The sequence below is a fragment of the Oryctolagus cuniculus genome, chromosome 16, assembly GCF_051225735.1.
Source record: "Oryctolagus cuniculus isolate XC-2025 breed Fujian yellow rabbit chromosome 16, ASM5122573v1, whole genome shotgun sequence".
Taxonomy (NCBI): Eukaryota; Metazoa; Chordata; class Mammalia; order Lagomorpha; family Leporidae; genus Oryctolagus; species Oryctolagus cuniculus.
Window position 1 is genome coordinate 11439029 of NC_142882.1, and position 20155 is coordinate 11459183.

General features: G+C 39.4%; 1 protein-coding gene across 1 annotated transcript; it reads right to left on the bottom strand.

The window, feature by feature from the left end:
- Positions 1–386: 386 nt before the first annotated feature.
- On the bottom strand, positions 387–14457 carry LOC149121473 (vomeronasal type-2 receptor 116-like). The gene is made up of 5 exons (XM_089315524.1): positions 14302–14457; positions 7074–7880; positions 4544–4771; positions 4114–4237; positions 387–1300 (listed from the first exon to the last, which is right to left on the bottom strand). The coding sequence occupies exons 1-5, from the start codon at positions 14455–14457 to the stop codon at positions 387–389; spliced, it is 2229 nt and encodes a 742-aa protein (XP_089171650.1).
- Positions 14458–20155: the final 5698 nt, after the last annotated feature.

Genomic DNA, 20155 nt, shown 5'->3' on the forward strand with positions numbered 1-20155 from the left:
TTTTTACTCAATATAAAATTTTTCTCTAAAATCCATTACTAACTCTGAGAGGGAGAGAAACACAACCCCATGCCTGTCCTGGACTGAGGCTACAACCAACAACAGGCAGTCAGACCCCAGTTTTTCACATAGGTGGCCAGGACCAAGTTAACATGAAGATTCAACCCTTCCTTCCAGGGTCCCCAGGAGTCAGACGTCCATGTCAGGAGCCAAAGCCAAAGGTAGAAATTTATGCCATGCACTCAGAATGCTAGGATAATGTCCAATACAATAAGTTTTTAAAGGAAAAATCAATTTTAGTTCCCCCATATTTCTGGAATGCTATTTCAGAGTGGATTCTTGGTACTAAACTCTAAATATATGATAATAAAACAAGTGGAAAAAATTTAGAATCCTTTAGAACTTGCTTTTTTCTTTAAGCCTTTCAAAGTGTTCTTCTCAGGTCTAATAAGAATAACATAGCACTTGGGAAAAAAGATGCAGCCTAGGAGCCCTGCACTGGAGGCCAAGATGGAGAAGACCTCCACGGCCACCATGACCTTCCCCTTGGTGCTGTGGTAGACAGGCAGGAAGGTCACCCAGACACTGCAGAACACCAGCATGCTGAACGTCAGGAACTTGGCTTCATTGAAGGTGTCAGGCAGATTCCTGGCTAGGAAAGCTACAGTGAAGCTGGCCAAGGCCAAGGAGCCCAGGTAGCCCAGGACACAGTAGAAGGCAGTGGCCGAGCCCTTGTTGCACACCAGGATGATGTGGTCAAGCTCAGAGTGTGTATCTAACTCAATAAAAGGAGGATAGGTTCCCAACCAGATGCCACAGAGAGCCAGTTGGATCAAGGAGCAGATGGGTATAACAGAGTTATATATGCCTGATACCAGCAATCTCCTCATTGTTCTTCCAGGTTTTGTAACCTTGAAGGCCAGAATCACAGTGATGGTCTTGGCCAGCACAGTGGAAAGAGCCACTGTGAACACAAGGCCAAATGCTATTTGTTGCAGGAGGCAGGTGGCTGTGTTGGGACGGCCAACGAAGAGTAAGGAGCAGAGGAAGCACAGGAGGAGGGTGATAAGCAGGATGTAGCTGAGGGTCCTGTTATTGGCCTTGACAATGGGAGTGTCTCGGTGCTTCACAAAGACCCAGAGGACTGCAGCTGTGAGGACAGAGAAGCACAGAGCCATGCAGGCCAGAGCCATCCCCAGGGATTCTTCAAAGGCTAAGAAGGTCACCAGTTTAGGGAGGCAGCGACTTCTTTCCTGGTTTGGGTACTCATCGTCTGAACACTGCATGCACTGCTTTGCATCTGATGAAGGAGAAATACTGAATTTTTACTTTGCAGAAATTTTGAATTTTTTCCTATTGTCAAAAATGGTCAACTCTGCAATGCCAGTGGGAGCTTGTGATGTATACCAGGGCACACCCAATCAGGTTTCTGCATTGCTGACCAGGGAGCATGCCCATCGGCAGATTGGAATAAACTCATTCAAACAACACCTTCAGGAGATGGGGGCTCGGTTAACTCATCCTGTGACACAGTGCTGTTCCCACGAGCATGGATGCTTTCCAGCCTTTGTCTGTACTATCTCCTAAGTCAGCCTCATGTCACATCCTGTATCTCCATGCTTCAGACACAGAAATAAATAACCCAAACCTCACAAGATAAACTTACCATCATCAATACTCCAATTGCTAGCATTTCCTGACTGCATACTACTTGATATCTGCAGAAAAAGTCTTTTCTCATTTTATATTTTTATTTCCTTGAGAACCTTGTTTCAATTTTAATGTAATCTTGAGGTGCATTTTATCAAGTAAGCAATATTTGGATTTGAACAGAGGTGTTTTTTATAAATAAAGAAATTTGAGTGCAATTGATAATTTATCAAGTTATTGATTGAGAAATTAGATATTTTTCAAGTTAGTACATAGTATAAATTAATTTCAAAATGAATTTATTAATATATTACATTCTCAGGGTCACAATTGCATGATAATTACTATAACATAATTCTCACCAATTCTCATGTTAGTATGATATTAATAAAAGCAAAAGAGCTAACATTCCATTCATTGGTACCATTTTAAGATACTTCCTTTTCTCCACCTCACCTCTACCTTCCTCCGTCCCTCCCTCCTTTCCTTTCTTTTTTCTCTTTTCCTTTCTTCTTTTCTTCTTTTTCTTAATTCCTTCCTTCATTTCTTCCTTTTTATTTTTTGAAATAGCATATTTTTAATTTACATTATAGTCAAAGGCTTAAAACTCCACTAAATCAAGAATTCAACAAGTAAAAATTAATAAGACTATAGTTCAGTGGGAATGGAGGCAAAGGCTATAAACAATAACCAAAACAAAGTGTCCATTTCACTTATACATATTAAAGTTTAAAATAATCGTAGAAACTCTGAGTAATTTTTTATTTTGTATTTTTTGAACTTTTCACTCATTTTCATGAAATCATGGCTTGTTACCCCATTGTTCTTGTGGATGGTGGGGAAAAACGTCAGCTCTGGACATCATGTTGTCTCTCTTGAAATAACACTTCAGTGCCAGTATGGCAAGAAATAAGTCATAGAGACAAGTCAATGAATGGACATATCTCTGTTTTAGTTAAATACAGAAGATGGGCTCCGGCGCTGTGGCATAGCAGGTAAAGCTGCCTCCTGCAATGCCAGCATCCCATATGGGCCCCGGTTCAAGTCCTGGCTGCTCCACTTCCAATCCAGCACTTGGTTATGGCCTGGGGAAGCAATAGAGAGTGGTCCAAGTCCTTGGTTGGGCCCCTGCATCCACATGAGAGACCCAGAAGAAGCTCCTGGATCCTGGCTTTGGATCAGTGCCACCCTGGCTATAGGGGCCAAATGGAGAGTGAACCGACAGATGGAAGAATCTCTCTCTCTCTCTCTCTCTCTCTCTCTCTCTCTGCCTCTCCTTTTCTCTGTGTCAATTTGATTTTCAAATAAATAAATCATAAAAAATACAGATGATGATATTGGGGTCTGGCTATACTTGTCATAAGGTTTTGATTTAGGTTTTGTAGATGATACTTCTTCAATCATACAAGATCCCAATGTAATTTAGAGTAAATCTTTCTGGATTTCTTATCTTGAAGTACTCATTCCTCCTCTTGGGGTCTCCAGAGGCTCTGTCTTCAATCTCAGATACTTTACACAGTATTTGCACATACAAGCAAGTATTGTTTTACAACATGTTTCCAGAATTAGTTTTTTTTAATTCTTTTTACTTGTTATTGAATTTTTGTTAAAAAAAAAGCATAGGTTAACTCTGTTCTGTTATCTTCTCCATGTCCAAAACTATTTATTTCCTCTAGGAAATGAATAAAGCCAGATGGTTGCTACTGCTAACACAATGGGAATTGAGATGCTCTTTTGGAGGTAATCAAATCATTACTAGGTCTATTTCTAATATTTTGAAAAAAAGAAATTATTTCTCAATGAGACCTTGCATAGTTTTTACATTCTCGGTACATTTTGTTTGATAGGTAATTCTTTTTATGTTTGTCTTGTTCAAACATTTTTAATGAGTATGCCAAACTTCATATTATAGCAGGATGTGATATTCATACTTCACCTTGAATTTTTCCTTTAATAAATTCTAGAAATCTAAATGTAACTGTGGTACTAATTAGACATCCTTAATACCATGCACAAGATTAATGAAAGTGCAGGAAGAAATATGGTATTTCCATGATGACATACAAGCGCTTGCTCTGTGCTTATCATGTGTTTGTAAAGATGAATTGGTTTCATGATCTACAGGCACCAATAGAAAGTCTTGATTATTATGCTTCCTGAATTTCTCAGCTGCAATATAGCAGGTTCCACCTGCAAATCTCAGATGATGACTCATCTAATGTGTTGTGATGTCTTTTAGCATCAGTGCTAAAGTTGACTTTCTAGAATGAGCACCACCAGACAACAGCTTAAACATAAAGAAATAGCTGTAGTGATCATAAATTGATATATTGAATTAACAAGTACATATGTGCATAGAAAAAATGATGCACTAAAAATTCACTGGGTCCTACTGAAACTCTTTGGTTTCCCTTTTGTGGAGAATTAATTAGGACCATAAATTATGGATTGGAAATTTTCTACCTGTCTGATTGGCAATTTCTCTCTCAGGACACAAAACACAAGTATAGCAGCAGATAGGTCTTCCTTCCTGTGACATTTTCCTGAATCCAGGACCACAGCTCTGGCTACACACAGATCGAGGAGTCTGAAGGAAAAAGAGAAGCATGATCATGGTTTGGTTTATTATCAGCCACCATGAAGGATGTCAGTAGAGCCCTCCTCACTACATAACACCTTGGTCTTCAATTGAAAGTCACAACTATATCCCCTCCTCCTGTACCTGTGGTCAATACCTAGACATCCATTTCAGTATTTCAACTATTACCACTCCTGTTTCACTGACCCTGATTCCCAAGGATTACAAAGGAACCTGATCATTTCACACTTAATCTCCTCACAAGACTACTCACGGATCTCTCTATGGGTATTCCTTGTCAAAAGAGAATCATACCACTTTGAATGCAACAGGCCATTCTATCATCTCTTCATTGATAAGTAAGCTTTGTTCATGTGGATTCTTGGAGGAAAACTCTCCAATTTTAATAAGCAAACGAAGACCACTAGGAAAATTCACAACGTTCTGGATATAGTAATGCACCATGTGGTTTCTTGTTTCATGGAAGGATACATCATCTCCAGCGCTGTTTGTAAATTGGATTTTCCTAAGAAATGGATGGAGCTGGAGGACAGATATAATCGAAATACAGAGCACATCCAAATTAGTTGTTGGAAGTCAGATGCTCTAAACAAGCCCTCTTTCTTGTCTTCTGCATTCATTTTTTCCATTTGGTAGAACATTAGTTTTCTTTGGATGGTTAAACATCTCCTGGGTTCAGGTACTCCTCTGCTCCCTCAATAAAACATCAAAGAGTGATTGTCCCCAATCAGAAAACTATAGTTTTTGGTCCAGAGGTTGACTGGAGCATAGGCTCTATTGCAGCCTTGGTCATGAAAGATTGGTTGGGGCTTTGTGGAATCTAACTTCACTGTTACTAGTTTGGAACCACATAGATGGCTACTGAAATAACTTGATAGGTGTTGTGATATATCACAAGTGTGCATCTACATAAGTTCTTCATAAGGTTCAAAATATAGTTGATGATTAGTGTATTTTGGTTGGGGAAAAATTAGAGATTTATGCATGATCGTTTCATAAGATATTTTCCATCAAGAGACTCAAGACAACTGGTAACACCTCAGAGGTCCATATTTATAAATATGTACATTATGTACATTACATATATCAGCAATATGTCTTATACCTTATAAGGTATACCTTAACACAGGTTGAATGTGGTACAACATGGTGTTCTTCCTTTCTTTGGTTTTGGGTCACTTATTGTGATGACTGTGACTATCTTTGACATATCAGGAAGTATGGTATGACTAAAGGCAAAATTTCAAATCTTTGAAAGCTTATTATGTTTTATATAGTATGTGTTAACCTTGGACCTTCTAGATCACAACACACCTGCTATGGGATACAACTAAGTTCTTATTTTTTAAACAGTTTTCACTTAATTTTTAAGTAATGTAGAGGACAAAATTCACAAATAATTCAAAATTATATCTATGGAAGCCTTCTTGAAAAATTCATTTTCTTTACCAAGGTTTGACTCTAATCATGTGGATTATAAAATATGCTTCTTATGAGTAAAATATAATTAATTTATGAAGTAAACTTTCTCATGTTAATTTTTGCATATACATTTTACCTTTTCTACATATCACACTTATTTAATTTATTCTGCAAATTTATGAATGTATTTGTCCTTTGCATACACAAACAGAAGTTCCTAAATACATTCTATATATAGGGAATGGATTATGTAAGCTAGGGTTAAAACCCAGACAGATTCATTTGTAATCCAGAGGGCATATCCTGTGCTTACGTGCATCCTCAGTAGTCTCATGTGTAAGAAATGGGACTACAGTCCATGCTCCCTGATTGCTGCAGAGTTTGTAAGGACAATTGGTCTAACATGCTTTATTTCCCATCCATTTCCTATCATGTTTAGGATATTATGTGAAATCCATGTCTATTTTCACAAAAAGTATCTTATCTCATTAAGGGCTGAGGCCACAGATTATACAGAATTATAGATCAATTTATTAATCAATAATTAATTATTGATCTAAAATCAATTATATAATAGTTAATTATTGATATAATAATTAATTGTGTACTATATTATATAATTACATAATGTATATAATTAATTTATATTATGTATAATTAATCAATTATAGATTTGATCAATATTTGCAACAAAATACATGGAATTGAAGATCACTATGCTGAGTGAGATACTGCAGGCCCAGGAAAGAAACATCAGATGTTTTTCTGATTTGTTCAAGTTAATATACAGAGTACAAACACTGTGATGATATCCTAGCATGTTGTTTCCATGAAGCATACCATGTATATGATATATACCCTAATTTCCCTTTATTAGGAACATTGTCATTAATCCCTCACCTTTTTAATTTAATAGTCCTATTCCAAGAAAAAGCTGTATATATGAATATATATAAATATCTACATGTGATGTACACGTAGCAGGATGCCAAAATTGTTAAATTTTACAAATGAAAAATGAATAGAAATGAAAAATAATTGGTCAATATGTCTTTTTTGGCTTTATATAAATTCCAAAGAATATTAGGGAATGACAACTTTTTATCTGTTGTTTACTCATGTGTTTCATTGTATACTTTACAGTATTTCAGCCAGCATTAGAAACTTTCCTAATATGATTTCTGATTAGAAAGTAAACATTCAAAATCTACAGTGACTGAAATTTCCAGCCAAAGCCAACAATCACAGATATACCACTAACCAAAAGAAAGAGCCCACATTCTTTTGTACCTAATCTCTCTGAACTTGAGATGAAAAGCAGGGTCATGATGCTGTACCTCAATAAAACATCTCTAGATTCCATCAAGTGGCCAGTGCTTGTTCTGTTCTAAGGGAGGTTTACCTGCCAGGGAAGAATCATGGGCTGGGCTGCTTCTCCTGGAGATCCCATTTCTACTTTCTCCAAAAGCATTTTATGGAGGACATGAGCCACTGTGTAGACAGCATTGTAGACTAAATAGCTGGAGTCAGATATGGTCAACAGGTCAATATGTCCTGGAAGAAACTCTAAGGAAGTATTTCGTGAGCAGGTTCCAATACGTCCACAAAATGACCCTGCAAGTGAGCAGTCCAGATGGAAAAGCCATAATTTACTAAAGTAAAAGTCTTCTGGGTAGTGGGAAGGGTTTGCCATCTTGACAAAATGTTGGAGGCCAGGGATTTCTTCCTTGTGGGGTGAAAATGAGAAGCCTCCATGTAGAGAGTGCAACATGTGGTTTGTCTCAGACATAACAAGATCCCACTTTGATGTCAAGATCCACACCTTCCCCATGGTTAAAAAGGACCTCACTGAAATATCCACAATGATGAGACCTCTTACATCACCATAGAGTATATGCACATTTGCAGATGAAGCTCTGATGCTACTCATGAAAGTGAGATCACTATCCCCATACAACTTCTTTGTGACAGGGAGCTTCACTGTAAAGGCCACACAGATACCTTTCTTGAGCATCTCTGCTTCAAAGTACTGAAGGAACTGCTCTCCCTTCATGTCATCAGACACAAAGAGAGCCACCCACATCCAGCCAAAATGCAGCAACAAGGAGATCATTCCATGGCCCAAAGAGCTGTCACTGGTGGCCATCTGATAGAGTGAGGGAAACTGGTCCTTATCATTTAGCATGGGATCAAAAGGGCCATAGGTGAGCTGAAAGCAAAGAAAAACATGATCACATTTTTGTGAGATTTGTCTTATCTCACTTGGAAGTGAGTGAAAAAAAATCTCCCCAAGGTGAGCTTTAAGTAGGTTACTATTGTGTGAAAAGAAAAAGTGCAGTGAGATGAAAAATCGTGCTATATTGACCACAGAGAAGACCATGCTTCACATGCACATTACTTTAGGTTAATAAATGTGACTCCTCATCCTTAGCTTTAAGGAAAATCTGTCAGTTTCTGTATGCTCTTCATGTCCTGCAGTGGGGACTGAGGAATAACTTTGGATGCTGCTTCACCCAGCCAGTGGTCTTTCCCACATCCTTGCCCAGGGTGACTGGTGGAGCAGAGCCACCTTCTCCATGGTAGATAACTTTAGACAGAAATCTCTACTGTGTTGATCTCTTGGTATTTGGTGTACACTGATTACCACAGGAATCCTGCATTGTCTCCAAGAATACAATTACCAACCCTCTTTGATTTGGGGCAAAATAATTTTTCCAAAACAGAAACTTCCGCTCACCATGTGGCCTATGTTTGGCAGGCACATTTTCTTGTGTAGTGTGTCCCTTGGGAAGTATTTTTTAGATACTGGTGCAGACCTAAGGAGGAAGTGATAATGTCTCAAGTCATTGGGTCATGGAATTCATGTGGAATGACTTCCTGGTTCTACACATCTGCTCTGGCAGACTCAGCCCAACATCATGGCAGACATTTGGTGAGCAAACCAGCAGAGCTGGTTATATTGGAGCCCCTTGTCTGACTGGCTGCTTCGCTGTCTCCTGAAGATTGAATTCAATGTCCACATGTTTGATATGTAGAGTTGTATATGGCATGGCCACTGAGAATGTGAAAAAAATCAATCTGTGTGCTTGTGACTAATTAGGATTGAAAACATGATTGGTTGAGCTCCAGTATAACTGGATATGAGTCTCAACACTCCATGGTGGAGCCAGCCTTGTGGCACTGTGTGTTAGCCTATCAATGATGATACCAGCATCCAATTTTAAATTGTCAGTTCAAGTCCTGGCTAATATGCTTCCGATCTACTTGCCTGCCAATGTGCCTGAGCATTCAGCAATGTGTTACACAAGTACTAGGCCCCTTTCTACCATGTGGAATAACTGGAAGGAGATAGTGGCTGCTGGCTGCTGGCTGCTGGCTGCTGGCTGCTAGCTGCTGGCTGGCTCAGATCTAGCTGTTGTGGGAGTTTGGGGAGTGACCCTGTGGAATAGGAGATCCACCCCACCTCTGTGTGTATGTGTATGTGCCTTTCCTTCTTTCTCTATTGCTTTGCCATTTAGATAAACACATATAGAAGTCTTTTTAAAAATAATTTTTCACTGTTACACTCAGTGTTTTCCCAAAGAGAACCAAGAGGTAGATCCCCATATCCATTAGTCTTAGATCTCTGGGTGCCACCTGAGACAGTGCTGTCCTAGGATGGGGCATGTCTGTGTGCTGTGGACATTTTTTATGAGGCATAGAGGTGTGACTATTAGATAGTCAATGCTTCCAGCAGGTGGGAGATGGTTACACAGGCCCTAGACAGGAATATTAAGAATATGGTCAGCCGGCGCTGTGGCTCACTAGGCTAAACCTCCACCTTGCAGCACCAGCACACTGGATTCTAGTCCAGGTTGGGGCACTGGATTCTGTCCCAGTTGCCCCTCTTCCAGGCTAGCTCTCTGCTGTGGCCAGGGAGTGCAGTGGAGGATGGCCCAAGTGCTTGGGCCCTGCACCCCATGGGAGACCAGGATAAGCACCTGGCTCCTGCCATCAGATCAGTGCGGTGCGCCGGCCGCAGTGCACTGGCTGCAGCGGCCTTTGGAGGGTGAACCAATGGCAAAGGAAGACCTCTCTCTCTCTCTCTCTCTCTGTCCACTCTGCCTGTTAAAAAAAGGAAATATGGTCAACATACCCTGCTATTTGCCTTTATTCCTTATCCTTCCCTTGTTAATAATCTCATGTCCCTGAAAAATCCATGGGATCTCTCCTATACCACGGTGGAATATGCACACTCGGCTGCCCCATTTCCATTTTTCAGAGGTGAGAGAATGGTGTTGGAGGAGATTCAACTATTGTTCTCCAAATTCACAACTCATTTACCTGTGGGGTTTTGTAGAGCTCCAAAAGTGTTCCAAATTCAATGGACAATGCTGATGTGGTTCCAGCAATGATGGCAACATGTCTTCCTTGTTCATGGCAGCTGTAGTTAGGAAAAGCCAGATTCATCCCAGCCAACCAATACACTAAGCTCAATAAGGTATACTGTTCACTGGCAAAGGCATTGAAGAATTTGAAACCCAGGGTCAGGTTGGGGAGTAGCTGGGGGTCCTTATTGATCTCCTGGATGGCAAAGCGGAAGGCCAGCACGTATTGGTAGCTCTTCCACAGCCACCTAAAAAGAGGGGCAGCATCAGGGAGAAGGTTCAGAGCATGGATTTCAGAGCAACAACACAGCCATGCCCTGAAGCAGCAATGGTCAGACTCAGGCTTCCACTCAGTTGTGCCACAGCTCTTGCACATGGAGGAGGTGTGAGGGAGGTTCCAAGGGCTCTAGAAGATCCTGGCAAGGTCCTTGGACTCCTCTGAAGCAAACCATGTCTATGATCACTCTCACCTTCATGAACCCTCTAGGGAATCTTTGATGTGTTCAACCTAAGACAACACCCAGGAGCAAGCATTTCTGTTTTCAGTAATTTCTGGAGTAGGCTGAATACCACCTGACTCATCTGTTGTCCAAAATTTTAGAACATTCTCAGGGCCACCTGAGCTGTTTTTCCCTAGTCCTCACTTTAATTTTCTACTCTAATATTTTGCTTTGCTCAAATCAGATTTAACATTTTGTTTTCCTTGAATGTAAACATTTGACTCCTGAAATCTGTCAGATAATTGCTGATGATTGCTTAGTTTCCATTTATTTTTTTCTCTATTGAATTCACATTTGTCATTTCATATTTTACACTTGCATGTTGCCTCCTGTTTTCTATATATGTTCTTAAAATTGTTATTAATACAAAGATTTCATATATTTCATAGATATTCTAAGAGGATAACCATATGTCCCTCCCTCAATTATCCCTCCTTCCTTTCTCTTGTTTCATTTAATCTTTGATATAACATAATCTCAATTTACTCTATAATCACAACATATATCTTAAGTGAAAATAGGATTTCTGAGAATTTAGGAACTCTCACATTTTATGAGAGAGTAGATGGTCTATTTCCTCACTATGGATTTCTTTTATCTTCTTCCCTTGGAATTCTTTTGAACTTTTATAACTTATTACATTGCTTCCATAATTTGAAAGCTAAGAAAAGTCATACATGTTAATAAGTTACCTGGGACTCAATATATTCATCCAATCATTCCTTTAGTTTCTTTGCATTGGATATTATGTTTCTGTTTTGGGCTTAATTAAGAGTTTGTCATTTATCCTTATCCTCAATATTATAAACACATTCAAAAAGTTTCTAATTGACAGTGCTTTATTTTTAGCTGAACAGTATTTATTGGGTCAGACAGTGTTGTGCATGTTGTTCTTATATGTGGAGTTTAAAATTTAATTTTGTCCTCCAGATAAAAGTCAGTATTCTAGACACACTTAATCCAAGGAGATTTTCAGATATGTCGAGGACTTACTTGTTAAAAATGAAGTCAACCTGGCACAGAAATCATGCTACTGTCATGTGTCCATAGCTTAAATTTATTTATTTGAATAATAAATTAAAACCATTGAATAAACTTTTTTTCTTTTACACATTTAGTCTTAGTAATAGAATTTTTCATTGTGAAGGGCATACTGCATTCACCCTGGGTTATTTACAGCATGTGCTATCAGCTGAAAGTTGACTAGCTTAATTCTTTTTTTTCCTGAATGCAAAGTTGTGAGTTGTTAAGTACAGAACCTGGCATGCAGAGTTATTTTAAGTAAACAGGAGTGTCTGACACCAAAGCAGACCTAGATATTAAGATATTTTGAGAAAAGTATACTAAATGTTGTTGCAAGCCACAACATGGATAAAATAGGAAAACATGGTGCACTGCAAGATGTTAGTCACAAAAGACCACAAGGGGTATGAATCAGTTCACATGGAGGGGCTATAACAGACTGATCCTCAGACACACAAGACAGATGGGTGGTATGGACTAGGAGAGAAAGAATGAAAAATGTAGAGACACTGAAAAGGACTATGGGGATTTGTGAGTGGGTGATGAACATTAACAGGTTTATCAGCAATGAGTTGGTAACTCTTTTAAAAATCTTGATAAAAGACTTTATCTCATTATTCAATGATGTACCCCAATCTTCTCAGAGAAATATGCAGCTTATTAAATGAAATTGATCATTAGAGTATTACATACAGTCACGCAAAATGAATGCCAAATTAAAGGCCAAACACTGGGTAAACAAGTGTGGGATCTGCACATAAAATAACTCCTTGTAGGCAAATAACAACACATCTTCCATCAGCTTTAAGGGAGTTCAGTCATTGTATTGAAGCTGGAGCTTGAAGCCAAAGTCCACAAAGAATTAATCATCTGGCCCATATTAACTAAAGGAGACTAAAGCATACATAATTTTATTTTAGAGTGTGACAAGCACATGAAGGCTGGCATGTCTGCACAAACAAGGGTGACCAGACACTTTTCTACCTGGGGAACAGAAGGCAGGGCAAAGCCTGTCCTCCTCTTTTTGGTGTGGGCTGACCTCACCCTGAGATCATGAACAAGACAGGTCCTCACTGTCTCCCAGTGTCCCTGAGATGAGAGATTACATGGTAACCCTGTGCCTCAGAGGTTGCCAGGCCCATTATCAGTTGCCCACACTGCATGGCAATCTGCTGAGTGGATAAGCTTTAAATTCCAAAAAGCATGGAAAAGCCAGACACACACCATTTAAACCAACAGCTCTCTGCCTCACCCTCTTCTGAACACATGAGCATGTGGTTCTCTGCAGTGAGTCAGAAACACACTCCACTGTCACCATCAACAAAGGTGCAGAGACAGGATGTTTGTTTCTAATCCTCTTCAGACATCCATGTTAAAAGTTACTAAAACACATGCTGCACAGGTACGTCAAGCCCAGAATTTTCTGTGTGATTCCTGGAGAACCATCAGGATCCAAGCGAAAGAATTGGGGAAGACAAACCCCTTTCTCCTTGTGACTTTCAGAGACTTAATGCCTGCAGTCTGTTGGGGCTAAGTTATTGACATGTGGTGAGACACAGTCTGTCACAGTCTGTTTATGGTGGCACATCTCAGACACACATTGATTCACTATCAAGTGCATTTCAACAATGCTCTTGTTAGCACTGACACCCAGAATGACCTCTTAATCCTAACGCTGACCCCAGACCAGGGTCTCAGTGTCTCAGGACACCTGTGCCCACTCCATGCATGCAGGTGGGATGGGATCTGGAGTCCCCACATTTTGACTCATCCCAAGATGTCCAGGGCTACATGGAGTGGGCACATTTCTATTGATGTCACTGCTCTGTCCCTGAAAGACTAAGAAACAAATGTAAAAATGAACAGGAAGGTGTGGAAGGAACAAGAGTGGAGGGAACCTATGCCTTTCTTTATTGGCATTTATGCCACTTTCTGCATACCTTCCAGCATTCTCAGAAAGTATTAAACACAGACATAGTAACATACACTCACATTCAAGAATAACCAGACTTAACACATATGCACAATCTTGAACTTACCACGAAACAACAGTTTTATACTGGGGACGATGTAAAAAAGATATCTGGACCTTTTCAGTTTCTGTTTCTGGATAGTAGAGAGGGAAAAAGCCACCCAAGATCAGGTCTCCGTCTTGGTTGATACTTGGCTTAAGGTAATGATAGCATTCCCTGTGAGTCATGCCCTGTGAAGTGTGTATAGTATGCAGGAGTAGGCACAGAAGGCTCACAGACAACATCTTGCCAGTGTTTTCACAATGCAGAGATGAAGCCCAGAACATCAGCTGAGGTTAGGGAACAAGGAGCTGGCAGGTGTCAGCAGGCTCAATCCCCTGCAGAGAATTGCTCTCTGTGCAGGGCACTGCCGAATCCCAGTATCGCTGTCTTCAAGTCTAGTGAGTCAGAAAGGGGCACAACTAGCAACTACAGGGAGTTATTTCTAAGGAAGTCCATGCAGTGAGACATTGCCCTTGGTGTCCATGTGATCAGCACAGCACTTGCAGCTCAGCCTTTTCATTGCTTCACTGTGTCCCACACAGTAACTCAAGGGATCACCCAGCCCTGGGGCCCTGCACCTGTCACCCTCCATTATTGGGGAAAACATGTTGGAAAAACATGTTTTGGACTCTCTTTCCTCTCCTCCTTGTATGATTTCATCATGGTCCAACAAAGCACTGGGGACCACTGAATGATTGGACTGTGTACAAAGTGTTAAGTGTTACTCCAGGGGACTTCTTGGTGTGTTTGGCAAGTTTAGAAAGAGTCGATGCTAGGATCAACAAAATATCTAGTTGCATCATTCCACATATGAGTTGGAAAGAAGTCAAGGGCTGATGTCTATCATTGATGACTCTGTGCTCCCCACCCAGTCTCTTCATTGCTGTATCTAATATCAATCTCAAGTCTACAGAACGCTGCTGGGAACATTGGCTTCATGATTAAGAATGAACGGGCATATTCAGAAAAGGGGACCAATTCTTTCACCATGTATACCCCTCCAGACAATTTATCCAGTTACCCACTTCCCTGAGGTTCTCCCCATTTAACAAGCATTTAGCATTGGTATGGTTTCCATGTGACAAGTGAAAGGAATTCTGTTCTGTATCAAACATGGATTTCTCAGGCTGTCTATTTTCTCTCACTTTTTACAGGAAACATTCTAAACAATATTCCTCTACCCTTTTTTTAAACTTTTATGTAATGAATATGAATTTCCAAAGTACAGCTTATGATTACAATGGCTTCCCCCCATAACTTCCCTCCCACCCCCAAACCACCCCTTTCCCTCTCTCTCCCCGCTTCCATTCACATCAAGATACATTTTCAATTCTCTTTATATCCAGAAGATCAGTTTAGCATATATTAAGTAAAGATTTCAACAGTTTGCACCCCCATAGAAACACAAAGTGAAAATACTGTTTGAGTACTAGTTATAGCATTAAATCACAATGTACAGCACATTAAGGACAGAGATCCCACATGAGGGGTAAGTGCACAGTGACTTCTGTTGTTGACTTAACAAATGGACACTCTTGTTAATGGCATCAGTACTCACCCTAGGCTCTTGTCATGAGTCGCCAAGGCTATGGAAGCCTTTTGAGTTCTCCAACTCTGATCATATTTAGACAAGGTCGTAGTCAAAGTGGAGGTTCTCTCCTCCCTTCAGAGAAAGGTACCTCCTTCTTTGATGACCTGTTCTTTTCACTGGGATCTCACTCGCAGAGATCTTTCATGTAGGTTGTTTTTTTTTTTTTTTTTTTTTTTTTTTTTTTTTTTTTTTTTTTTTTTTTTTTTTTTTTTTTTGCCAGAGTGTTTTGGCTTTCCATGCCTGTAATACTCTCATGGGCTTTTCAGCCAGATCCGTGTGCCTTAAGGGCTGATTCTGAGGCCAGAGTGCTGTTTCCTCTACCTTTTTAATTAATAATCTTCTTACCTGTTTTTAATTGTTAACTTTAAATCGTCTAGACTTATGGTTCCAAGTGAATGAGTTGCTATCTGTGTACATTGTGAATCAGTTCATCCAGCTCTTTGCCATGTGTTTACCTCACATCCTCTCATCATCTTCAATTTTTTGGGTTAACCACATTAAAGTCATCTGCCTCAGACATTTTGCAAGTAAACTGCATGCTGTTCCCAGGCTCCCCATGATGTGCAACACATCACTTGAACTCATTGGTCTTGTCTAAATGAAATTTTATTTCTCTAACTTCTGAGCATTGAAACTCCCAGCCTTGGTAACCTTTGTTCTTTTCTACTTCTGTGAAAAATGACATGGGGATTTTGACATGATTTGAACAAGTTATTATATGCCTTTTCATATTATGTATATTTTAAGGCTATTAATACTTATAATACATGAATACCATATTTCTTTGCATTTATTTGTGTGCACATCCATTTATCTTATGAAGATCTTAGTTTGTATATCTTCTACTTCCTTGCTTAAATTTATTGAGTTTAGTTTCCCCATCATGATCATGCCCTTCAAGGTTGTACCAATTACCTATGAGAAATCTGGTAGCAACCAATTACACTCATTCACATATAGGCCTCCATTCTACAAGACTCACACACCAACCTAAAAAGAAATGTGAAGAGTACTTAGTGCAGGAAGAATTAGAAATTGAATAAATAACATATCATAAAACAGAAGAGAAATGCTTGACAATTTCATTAGATCAGGAAAAAAAGGGGTCATGTAGGTAGTGGGTAAGAATGTGATTTTTTATAGAATTCTAGAGGAATCTTTGATAGAACGGTAGCAGTAGTGGTGGGGAAGGGGCCTGACTTCCAAGGGCCACCATGTAATTGAGAGATGGAGGGTCTAGAATTTGTGGAGGTTGACAGCTGAGCCTTATGCTTCCTGGACTTCATCCAACATCTCTCTAACATGGCAATGATTCAGGGAACATGTATGGCTAATAATATTTTTAGCAAGCTGTCATCCTTATCTAAGCTGGAACTTTAAATTCTATATAAAATATTCTAATGATAGCATATTGTAGGCACAATACTTGGGGTAACTACTCAAAAATATATAGGCCAACAGAGAAATGAATGATATCACATTGTTGACATGAACACATATAGTCACATGTACATGGTTCATGTTTAAACCATTTCTAAGATTCTGAACCTGGGGTATGAGGGTTCCACTACTTAGGAACTAACTATGCATTAGGAATTCAACCCCTGTTGTTATGGAAAACACTTGAAAAATTCCCTAGGATTGTCCCACTCTGGCAACACAGCATGAAATAATGGCCTTACCTGAGATCCTCCACAGAGAGGGGTTGAATGGAATAAAAGTGACAAAGGCAAATATGTATGGTATCTACAAAGGATTAATGTGTCAATCATAATCTCTTGAATTAGGGTGTACCATAGTATGATAATTATTCAAATCATATATACCTAAGGTTTTAGAATATATGAAGGAACACTTTTGGTATTTATATAGATGCATTTGGGTCACTGCCTCTTTCTGTACCACTTCCATCTCTATTCATTAACTTTTTTGGAAAACTTTTATTTAATAAATATAAACTTCAAAAGTACAACTTTTGGATTATAGCAATTTTCCCTCCATAACCACCCTCCCACCTGCAAACCATTCCATCTCCTAATCTTTTTCCCATTTCATTCTTCATTTTTTGTAACAGGGTGAGGTGAAACCTCACTGTAGTTTTGATTCGCATTTCCCTGATGGCCAGTGATCCTGAACATATTTTCATGTGTCTGTTTGTCTGTTGGCCATTTGGATTTCCTCTTTTTTTTTTTTACAGGCAGAGTGGACAGTGAGAGAGAGAGACAGAGAGAAAGGTCTTCCTTTTGCCATTGGTTCACCCCCAGTGGCTACTGTGGCCGGTGTGCTGTGGCCGCCGCACCGCACTGACCTGAAGCCAGGAGCCAGGTGCTTCCTCCTGGTCTCCCATGCGGGTGCAGGGCCCAAATAGCTGGGCCGTACTCTACTTCACTCCCGGGCAACAGCAGAGAGCTGGACTGGAAGAGGAGCAACCGGGACAGATTCCAGTGCCCTGACTGGGACTAGAACCCTGGGTGCTGGTGCCACAGGTGGAGGATTAGCCTATTGAGCCACGGCACCAGCCTGGATTTCCTCTTTTGAAAAAATGATCTCTGTCCTTAATGTGCTGTGCATTGAGATTTAATGCTATAATGAGTACTCAAATAATATATTTCACTTTGTGTTTCTATGGGGGTGCAAACTGTTGAAATCTTTACTTAATGCATACTAAACTGATCCTCTGTAAAAAAAAAAAAAAAAGAAAAGAAAAGAAACTATCAACTCCCAACTTGACTCTCACTGGGATTAAACATGACAATAGGTCTGATCTGATTTCATCATCATTAAAAAAAATCATCTATTATTTTTCACTTTATGTTTCTGTGTGGGAGCAAACTGTTGAAAGCCTTACTTAATGTATACTAAGCTGATCTTCTGTATATTAAGATAATCGAAAATGAATCTTGATGCGAATGGAAGGGGAGAGGGAGTGGGAAAGGGGAGGGTTGTGGGTGGGAGGGACGGTATGGGGGGGAAGCCATTGTAATCCATAAATCGTACTTTGGAAATTTATATTCATTATATAAAAGTTAAAAAAAAATAAAAAATAAATAAAAAATTAAAAAAAAAAAAAAAAAAAAAAAAAAGAAAAATGTCTATTGAGGTCCTTGGTCCATCTCTTAAGTGGGTTGTTTGTTTTGTTGTTGTGGAGTTTCTTGATCTCTTTGTGGATTCTGGTTATTAATCCTTTATCAGTTGCATAATTTGCAAATATTTTTCCCATTATGTTGGCTGCCTCTTCACTTTCCTGACTGTTTCTTTTGCAGTACAGAAACTTCTCAATTTGATGCAATCCCAAATGTTAATTCTGGCTTTGACTTCCTGTGCCTCTGGGGTCCTTTCCAAGAAATTTTTGCCTGTGCCTGTATCTTGGAGGATTTCTCTGATGTTCTCTAAAAATTTGATGGTGTCATGTCATAGATTTAGGTCTTTAATCCATGTTGAGTGGATTTTTGTGTAAGGTGTAATTTTGGGGTCGTGCTTCATGCTTCTGCACGTGGAAATCCAGTTTTCCCAGCACCATTTATTGAATAGACTGTCCTTGCTCCAGGAATTAGTTTTAGATCCTTGATCAAATATGAGTTGGCTCTAGGTGTTTGGATTGATTTCTGGTGTTTCAATTCTGTTCCATTGGTCTATCCATCTGTTTCTGTACCAGTACCATGCTGTTTTGATTATAACTGCCCTGTAGTATGTCCTGAAATCTGGTATTGTGAAGCCTCTAGCTTTGTTTTTCTTGCACAAGATTGCTTTAGCTATTCGAGGTCTTCGGTGCCTCTGAATGAATTTCAGCATCACTTTTTCCAGATCTGAGAAGAATGTCTTTGTATTTTGATTGGTATCGCGTTGAATGTATAAATTGCTTTTGGGAGAATGGACATTTTGATGATACTGAATCTTCCAATCCATGAGCATGGAAGATTTTTCCATTTTTTTTGGTATCCTCTTCTATTTCTTTCTTGAAGGTAATTATCATAGAGATCTTTGACATCCTGGGTTAAGTTTATTCCAAGGTATTGGTTTGTCTTTGTATCTATTGTGAATGGGATTGATCTTAGAAGAAAATTGGGTATATTAGGAGCATTCCTCAACACAATCAGGGCAACTTGTGAAAAACCCCCAGCCAGCACCATATTGAATGGGGAAAAGTTGGAAGCCTTTCCACTGAGATCTGGCACCAGACAGCGATGCCGGCTCTCACCATTGCTATTCAATATAGTAATGGAAGTTTTATCCAGAGCTATTAGGCAAGAAAAAAAGTTAAAGGGATACAACTTGGGAAGAAATAAGTCAAACTATCCCTCTTTGCAGATGATATGATTATTTAGGGGATCCAAAGAACTCTAGTAAGAGAATCTTAGAACTCATAGAAGAGTGTGGCAAAGTAGCAGGATATAAATTCAGTGCACAGAGAGCTGGATAGGACATGGAGAAGCCAGGACTTGAATTGGTGCCCATATTGATGCCAGGACTACAGGTGGTGGCTTTGCACACTATGCCACAGTGCCGGCCCCTATGGAATACTTTTGAAAACCATAAGCAAAATTTCTTTCTTCCCTTCAGAGAAAAGTACCTTATTTTTTTAAGACCCCTTTTTTCCCCTGGGGTTTCACCCACCGAGGTGCTTCATGTAGGACATTTTTTTTCTAAGTGTCTTGGCTTTCCATGACAGATATGTTCTTGTGGACTTTTTAGCCAGACCAGAATACCTTGAGGGCTGATTCTGAGGTCAGAGTGCTACTTAATGTGATTATCATTCTATGAGTCTGCTGTGTGGACTGCTTCCCATGTTGGAACAGTCTCTACTTTTAAATTCTATTATTATTAACAGACACTTGATCCTATTTATATGATCACTTTAACACTTAATTCTATCCAAATGATCATTTTCACACTTAAGGTGGTATTTTTACCACCCAGCCTATGGGGATTTTTGGTTCCTATGGATACCTACTTCTTTGATTATGGTACTGATATTATGATGTGTTCAA

Excerpts from the sequence above, each read along its gene's own strand:
- LOC149121473 (XM_089315524.1), bottom strand. The coding sequence starts at position 14,457 with ATGAAGAGACTGGGTGGGGAGCACAGAGTCATCAATGATAGACATCAG. Across the intron at positions 7,881-14,301 it reads ACACCAAGAAGTCCCCTGGA|CTCACCTATGGCCCTTTTGA; the intron begins GTAACACTTAAC and ends CTTTGCTTTCAG. Across the intron at positions 4,772-7,073 it reads CCATGATTCTTCCCTGGCAG|CTCCATCCATTTCTTAGGAA; the intron begins GTAAACCTCCCT and ends TCTGTCCTCCAG.